This window comes from Emys orbicularis, chromosome 19, assembly GCF_028017835.1.
Source record: "Emys orbicularis isolate rEmyOrb1 chromosome 19, rEmyOrb1.hap1, whole genome shotgun sequence".
NCBI classification, from domain to species: domain Eukaryota; kingdom Metazoa; phylum Chordata; order Testudines; family Emydidae; genus Emys; species Emys orbicularis.
The window spans coordinates 2831448-2840000 of NC_088701.1; the positions used below are offsets into that span (position 1 = coordinate 2831448).

The 8553-nt window shown below is 56.4% G+C and overlaps 1 protein-coding gene across 1 annotated transcript in view; it reads left to right on the top strand.

The window, feature by feature from the left end:
- The window catches only part of CACNA1A (calcium voltage-gated channel subunit alpha1 A), a 191364-nt gene that overhangs the window by 134285 nt on the left and 48526 nt on the right, over nucleotides 1-8553 (top strand). The window contains exons 33-34 of the mRNA XM_065419170.1: nucleotides 267-377; nucleotides 1921-2004. Of these exons, the coding sequence (XP_065275242.1) occupies nucleotides 267-377; nucleotides 1921-2004 (195 nt within the window). The remainder of the gene's footprint in view (nucleotides 1-266; nucleotides 378-1920; nucleotides 2005-8553) is intronic.

The window sequence follows — 8553 nt, forward strand, 5'->3', positions numbered from 1 at the left end:
TGGGGCCGATCTGTGGCCTGGGGTCCTGGCCCGTCTCATGGGGCCGATCTGTGGCCTGGGGACCTGGCCCGTCTCATGGGGCCGATCTGTGGCCTGGGGACCTGGCCCGTCTCATGGGGCCGATCTGTGGCCTGGGGTCCTGGCCCGTCTCATGGGGCCGATCTGTGGTCTGGGGACCTGGCCCGTCTCATGGGGCCGATCTGTAGTCTGGGGACCTGGCCTCTCCCGTGGGGCTGATTTTTTGCTCTCTCTTCTCTTGCCTTTAGTTCGACAAGGCCTCAACTGCTTATGAGGACGTGCTAAAGATGTTCAACCACGTCTTCACTTCATTATTTTCCCTGGAGTGTCTGCTGAAGATCATGGCCTTTGGGGTGCTGGTAAGTGTCTCCACAGCCAATTCCACTAGGGAGCATGGGGTGTTACCATGGAAATAAAAGACAGAACCCGGCTCCTTCAGCAGGATGGGATTCCCCACCTGTTCTTCCAACCCCGTGCCCCGCCCTCCCCCCTTTGCCAGGTGGGGATTTGACACTCTTTCCCCCCCCCCCCACGTCCTGGGGGGAGTGTAAGAACGTCTTGCCAACTGGCAACTAAGAGGTGATTGTTGAAGGCATCTCCAAGCCCTTCGTAAGGTGACCCCAGCTCGGGGAAGGGGGGAGGTTGTTCTGGGTGGTTCAGGGAACTATAATGAGGATTACGGGGAGCAAAATAAAGAGGGGCTGCAGGAGAAATGTCCCACGAGTAAGGTCCGTTAGCATCTTCTCCCCGAGGAACATGAAGGAGTCCAGTCTCCATGCATGGCTCACTGAAGATCTCGGGGGGTTTGAGGCTCCCACCATTGGTGCAGGCGTTCGGGGCAAGGAACTGACTCCATCCCGCACAGAGGGATCTGGGCTTCCGTTCAGGCAGGAGCCAAGAGGGAGAGGGGCGCTCAGGGAGGTTAAGAGGCTGGATTGGAGGAGCAGCACAGGCTGGTCTGGCAGGGAGAGCAGACGCTGATAGATGGAGAAAGGGGAAAAGAGAGAATGAATCTCCCCCAGAAAATGTGGCGGATTTTTGATCCTGCCCCGTTCCCTTCTTTGAACAGGGCTGTTTTCTCATAAGTCCTTGTGTTTGCTGTGCTGGGTTCATTTCTCCATTGGGGGCTTGCTCAACAGAGCTATGGACAGCCTGGTGACTGGTGGCTCTGACGGGGTGGGAGAGGGCTGTGATTTCGTCTCCAGCTCGGGGAACCCAGCCAAGGACATGCTTCTGTCCCTTGGCCGGGAAGATCCCAGCAACAGTAACATATTCTGGTCCTGTGTGTTTTATTCTTTCATTTTAAATGTCCATCTAACTGTCCATTCTGATTGGGCCTAGGGTGGGGGCACTTTTCCAAAGTTTTGGAGGGGGAGGGGGCGTCCCCCTGGGTTTAGCTGATTGATACTGGGGGCCAGAGATCCTGGGCTTGATTCTGCTCATAGGTGGGTCCTGATCCAGAGCCCCTTGAAAACAGTGGAGAGGTTCCCACTGATCTCAGTGGAGTTTTGGTCTGGCCCTTACACCAATGACACAGCAGTGTAACACCACAGTCTTTGCACCATCGTCATTCCCATGGGTAACTGAGAACAGCATCAGGCCCCGGTCACACCCGCCACCCCAGGATCATTTCAAGGTGCCAAGAAATACCCCCACCGCTCCTTTAAATTAACCCTTTCGACCCCCTCCCCTCTTGCCTGCCAGATCCATTGGAGCTCACCGAAAAGGTAACCTGGGCCTCGCTTTCCCGGGATCAGGGCACTGGGGGCAGGGAGGAGATGGGGCTGGGGTCGGGGGGTGACTCTCTGTTCTCGTTGCTGTTGCTTCCGTCGTGAATGTCGTTGAATGTTTGCTGCTGTGTTGCTGTTCCTTTTCGTCCTTTGTTTTTGTTTTTCTTTATAGAATTATTTCCGTGATGCCTGGAATATCTTTGATTTTGTCACAGTTCTGGGTAGCATCACAGACATCTTAGTGACAGAGTTTGGGGTAAGTTCGAAACACCGTCTCCTCTCTTATGGCCTTAGCTTAAGCAGAGGGGGATGCTTGCCAGAGGGGGGCACTGCAGGGGCTTTTACCCCATTGCACCTGGCCCCAAGGAAGGACAGATGCTGGGCGAGGGAGACAGCTGGGTTGGAGCCATATTCAGTGTCATCCCAGATAGCCGCCATGGGGAGAAGAGAGCCATGCAGTTTCTATATGAGGAGGCCCAAGAATTCTTGTTCTGGGGACAACCCCAAGTGCTGAGGGACCAAGCCAAGGCAGATGGAGTCAAAACCAAACCCAGCTGGGCGTTCCTGCCCACCTGAAATGGATTCAGTGAGGGCCAGGTTCTGATCTCACATGCCATATCCCAAGTCACTCCACTGGGGGTGGACATGCTGGCATAAATCCAGAGTCACTCCACTGGGGGTCAGTATGCCAGTGTAAATCCGGAGTCACTCCACTGGGGGTGAGCATGCTGGCGTAAATCCAGAGTCACTCCACTGGGGGTGGGCATGCTGGCATAAATCCAGAGTCACTCCACTGGGGGTAGGTATGCCAGTGTAAGTCCAGAGTCACTCCACTGGTGGTAGGCATGCCGGCGTAAATCCAGAGCCACTCCACTGGGGGTAGGCATGCCGGCGTAAATCCAGAGTCACTCCACTGGGGGTAGGTATGCAGTGTAAATCCAGAATCACTCCACTGGGGGTAGGTATGCCGGTGTAAATCCAGAGTCACTTTTCAGTGTTCATTGGAGTGATGCCGAATTTGCACAGGTGAAACTGAGAGCAGAGCCTGGCCCTGGAAACTAGAGACAGAGAAAACCGAAAGCAGCGCTGGGACATTCCCCAGGAGGCAGGAGAACAGTCCCAGATACACACACACACGGGCGCGCACACAGCGCTAGACATGTTACTGACAGTTGGATTTGAACTGGGCCATCGCCCTCAGCAGAAAGCTCAGGCCCTCACCCCTTGGTAGCCACCAATGGCAGAGTTCACATCCCACCTGGAGAGAACTCAGCCAGCCCAAACTCAGGGCAGTGGGCAAGGGACCTCTCCCGGGGTGACTGGGGATCATCCTGTTTGTGGAGTGAACATAATGGAGAAAATATCTTGGGCAAACTTGAGGGGAGTCTGCACTTCAGTGTGGTGTAGGGGGCGGGTGGCAGCCGGGTACAGGAGATGGGCGGGGGTAATGCCTGCGATCTAACTGGTATAGAACTGCAGGAAGCAGCCCTGGGTGGGTTGAGGAGACGAACTGAATGATCTAGCAGGTCTCCTCCATCTCTGCCACCAACTAGCGCCTGGAGAGCCTTCCCCCAGTGTTAATTAATCCTCCAGGATGGGGTCAGTATAATTATCCCTCATTTTACAGATGGGGAAACTGAGGCACAGCGCAGGGCAGTGAGTCACCCAAGGTAACAGAGGGAGCCAGTGGCAGAGCTGGGAATAGTACCCAGAAGACTTCCCTCCCAGTCTCCTCCTGTAATCACTAGGACACGCTCCCTCCCAGTGGCTGGGAACCCAGGTGTCCTAAACCTCTCTTCCTTCCTGCTGTAAGCACTAGGCCACACCCCCAGCACTGGGGATAGAGCTCGGGTGTCCCGACTCTGTTCCCAGGCAAGGCCTATCCCTCCCGGGATCCCCTGGTGACAGAGGCCCAGATCCTGATCTCAGTGAAGCTACTCTAAATGGTCTTACTATCTTCCGAGAGCTGCCTTCCAACCCCCTGAGTGGGCAAGACACACTAGTCAGTGGGTGTGCAAAAGGAGTGTAAGTCACGCCCCTTGGTGTCTCCCACACCTGTCTGCCCACCCACATTCAGACGCCACCTAGCCTGCCCTAACGCTCGTCTCTACCAAAATGGCGTCTTTGCTTCCTGGCACTTGTGGGGTTTGGGTTCTCCTGGTCTGTGGGTCTGGGGATAGGAGGGGGCTGGCAGATCCAATGGGATCCCAGAGGCAGGCAGAACGAGGGGCCAGGACCTGGCAGCAAGGAGTGGGGTTTGCTGGTGGGTGGACCTTTGCCAGTCCAGCCCAGCACAGAAGTCCCTTTTGAAGGCCCCTCCTCGCCCTGCCAGGCCATTGCATGCAACTGGTGATGCCTATGTCAGGGGCTGGCCCCTTGCACAACTTTGCCTTCTCTACCTGCTCTTGACCTCGATGGCCTGTACCATGCAAACGCAATGGACCCAAACTGGCAGGAGAGCTCCGCGGCAGTGCAAATTCTGGAGGGCTGGCGGGGACGGGGAACACGGCATAGGGGCCCTTCCTTCAGAAATAACCAAGAACCTGCAGGCCCCTGGAGACCCTCCGGCCTAGTGGAACTGTGTGGATAGGGCTGTTAGCCCCCGAGAAGGCAGAAGAGCCTAGTACCTGGGAGGACAGGGCTGGAAACTAGGACTCCTGGGTTCTCATCCCAGCTTTGCCACTGACTTGCTGTCTGATCTTGGGGGCATCTCTTCCCCTCTCTGTGCCTCAGTTTCCTGACCCACCTCCCAGGGTCGGGGGAGGGAGGAGCCGCGAGGATGAAGACCTCAGCCTGAGGTGGCAAAGCCATGGAGGCTGGATGCTTGGGTCTGCGCCGGAGGGCATGGTCCCGAGCGCCGGGGAGAACCCACGCCCTTTGCTCCCTTGCATCAGAGCGGCCCCTCGGCAGGCAGGGGAGCGGGGCTGGGGGCTGGCGCTGCCCTGTGCGGGTGGGTCGGGACTCTCCGGCCTCGTGCTATGTGCTCTCTATAATGACTGTCTCTCTTGTCTCATCTTCTTTCCATGCTGTCTCTTTATACTGTGCTATTTTGGGGCGACGCCCTCTGAAAATGTCATCCAATCAAAATGCACTATGAAAAATCCATGTGTCCATCTATGAATCGGTCTGTGTATCCATGCCAACTAATATTTCTGAACTTCCCCCGCCTCCCACCCCCACCCCCACGACAAAACACCCCGTCCTCAATCTGTCGCTCCATCTCTGTATATTACGCTGGTTGCCAATCAACCTGTGACACCAAACAACCCCCTCAAATTTCTCCCTCTGCCCCCAACTCCTCTCCTCCTATTCATCTCAACATCTACATCTAGAATCTGGTTGGTTTAATATCTTTCTGAAGCCTAAATGCATTATCTAAGAGCACTCTCTCATCTCTGCATTGCATGAGTTACTGCGCTGGGAACTGCCTGCAGCTAGCTGGCTAGCGTGCTCTCTTTTCTCTCTTCCTTCCTTCCTTCCTTTCTCTCTCCCTTCTTCTTTCCTCCAGATGTACGTATCTTTGAAACAAAGCAGCAAACAAGAAAAAGTCTCTGTACTTGTCTTTCTGTTCAAAGGGCCTAGTGGAGGCCGAGTGATATGGTGTGTAACAAACTGGGGGGTGGCACTGAGTCGGAGGGCGAGAGATCCCCCAGATCCAGGGGATGATCTCCTGAGAAAGGGTTGGCTGGAGTCTCAGGTAGACGGAGAGATGTGGGTGGACCAAGGGATAGACCCCAGGTGGACGGGTGGATCTCCAGATAGAGGGATCCTGGGGAGATCCCAGTGGGTGCACAGAGTGGGGACAGCAGGTCCCCAGGTTATGTAGCAGGCTTCTCACCTCTCCCTCTGTCTGCACACGGTATCGGCTCAGATCTACAGCTAGCTGAGGACTCGCGGGGACCCGGCTCTGACCCTCTGAGGGTTGGGGGCTGGGATCATGAGCACACCGGAGGGAAGAAGGAACCAAGAGGGCAACGCTGCCTCAGTAGAGAGCAGCTGACAGCTGCAGGGCCTGCTCCCCCCATCGCTGTTGGTTGAGAGGCAGTGCAGGATGGGCAGGGGAGATGGAAACCAGGAAGGAGCAAAGAAGGGCCTATGCCGGTCTGGGCCCCACGTGTGCACATGGAAATGGCCTCCTATACACACATCCGTCACACGTGGACACCTCCCCCAGGCGTGCACCCCCACACACACACACTTATTCCCCCCCCATCCCCACTCATGCACCGCTGCCTGCACACGCACCTCACACACATTCACACGCAGATCCGTGCGTGCACACACCGTGCGTGCCCTCGCTATGTGTTTCCCTCCCCTGCCTCCAGACGCCACCCTAATGCTAGCACATGCTCTCCCTCCCCCCGTGCCCTTCTGCTGTTGTTCCCCACCACTCTCCCCTCCCCAGGGCCCTAGAGGGCTGAGTTTGCCTCAGAGTTTAAAGTACCCTTGGTGGGTTCCCTGCCAACAGCCGGGCAAGCCTCACATTCCTACAACACCCCTCTGCCACCTTGGCAGGGTGCCCTCTAGCGGCAAGAGGGGAGTGCTCTCTCCATGGCCCCTCTGCCTGGCTACTGCGAGGGGCTGCCATCTTTGCCATGTGTGACACAGACCCCGCCCCCCATCCCAGCAGGACCTGGACTGAGCCCTACCAGAGGGGAGCGTCTGGGGCAAGCTTGAAACCAGGTCAACAACTCTGCTTTGCGTCCTCTGGGATTAACCAAGCGGCGTAGGGGGCAAGGGCTGAAGGGGAGGGACCCTGTAGTTTCACTCAGACATAAGATCCAAGAGAGGGGAGAAGGGGGCAAAGGTGCGGAGAGGAGGGTGGAAAGGAGCTGAGACTATTGGAGGAGCTTCCTGGGTGGGACGATGGAAGCTCCCCTCCCTTCTCCATTCCCCCCCACCCCGTTTCTCTCTCTCTCTCTCTCTCTGCAGAGGTGGGGGGCCTTTTTGTTCCGTGCTCCCGCATGAACCTCGCTGTTCGATTTCTCAGTCGGTTTGGGAGGCTGATAAATCGGTGCTGCCGCCACCGCCCCAGAGGGTGCTGACGCATGCTCCCCCCCGGAGTCCGTATGTTACACTCACTCCTTGGAGGGATGGCTCACAGCTTCTGGGAACACACGCCAGGGAGCAGGCAGACCTCCCCATGTCCGAGCAGGGGGGGACTGGAGAGAAGTGCCCACATACAGGGAACCATGGGTTGGTGCATTGGCCTGTAATGTATATTGTGTAATTACACAACAGCTCCATGGTATCTGTTGTGTAATTATACAGCCAGGCCCTTGGACCTGGTGTTAACTACACAGGAGTTCCCTGCTGTGCATTGGGTAACTACACAAGGGTCTCTGGGCTATGTTGTGTACAAGTCATGTGTGCAATTGTAAGAGTCACACGGGATGTGTTGGGTACAGAGCCCTGGTGGTGCATGTTGTGTGGCAGCACAAGTCTTGTGGCTCGCATTGTGCGATTGCACAAGCTTTTTCTGGCACGTTTGGCTGTTGCACAAGGATCGCCTGGCCTGGGTCATGAGATTACACAAGAGTCCCGTGGCATGTGTTGTGCGGCTGTACATGAGTCCTGTGATGCGTGTTGTGTGGCCACATACGTCTTGTGATGTATGTGATGTACAGCTGCTCCCTGGAAACAAAGGGGTTTCTTCTTGCCCGGCAGGGCTTCCCACAGACAGCAGGAGGATGCTGTCCAGCTGTGCTCTTGGGAATTCCCCATTAGGCAGCACCCAGGCAAGGCGCCTGTACACCCCGTGGGTCGAGTACCTTCACCTTCCGCCCCTGTACACCCAATACAGCCCCACTGCTCCATTTGTCCCGCCCGCCCTCTGGATGTGGAGAGAAGGAATCAGACTGCTCCAGGCTGGGTGAGGCTGGAAACATAGCAATGGGTGTAGGAGCCAAGTCCTTTCATTTCCAGGGTGGGATTAGAACCCTGGATCCTGGGCGAGTGCTGTGCTGTGCCGGAGGAGCTGGGATCCCAGCCCCACTTCTGACTTGTGCTTTGATTGGCAGAGGGAAGGGGAGTCCTTGGGCTCGAGGTCAGAACTTCACAGCTGACGCCGGGTCTGCAATGGATCTGCCAAACAGACCCCAGATCCGAGCCAGAACAGAGTCCACGTGCCAGGAGCGAGTTTGTCTCTTAGAAAAGGTGGGGTGACCACAGGGGGGCAAAGGTTGGTGGCCTGAGATTAACCTCGGAGCTGCATGCCACCAATTAACTGGAACTCCGGCCCAGCGAGCCAGGCAGAACTGCCCTACTCCAGCAGCCAGTGCCCAGGGGAACTCCACCGCCTACCACGCTTAGCCCGGTCCCAGAAGCCACATGCCATCCCCTCCTGGGGGGAGAGGGGTCCAAAATGCATCTTCGTGAAACCAACAGGACGAGTGGAGCTTCCCAGCCTCTTGGCCCTCCTCTCCCCATCCCTTGGAGCAAAACCCCACTGAATGTCGTCCTTGCCTGCAGGCTGAGCCCCCCTCCCCCTCCGCCAGCCTCAAGAAGTTATTCCAGGGAGCATCCCAGCGTGGCTGTTGGGTGCACAGAGACAGATGCATTTGAGGTCCCAATCATCACATGCGATCTGTAACATATTGCAAGTCCCCAGATACCTTCCCACCCCGGACTCCCCCTCTCCCGGCACTTGCCCTGCTTTAATTCTCTCTGGTTGTGTGTGCATAGTACATGTGTGATGTGACCCCACAATGCTCTACCTGCTTGTGTCAGAAAATATCAGTGCATTTGGTTGTTGGGATAGTTAAAAATATATAACCCTGATATTGACGAATAACCATTGAGTTCC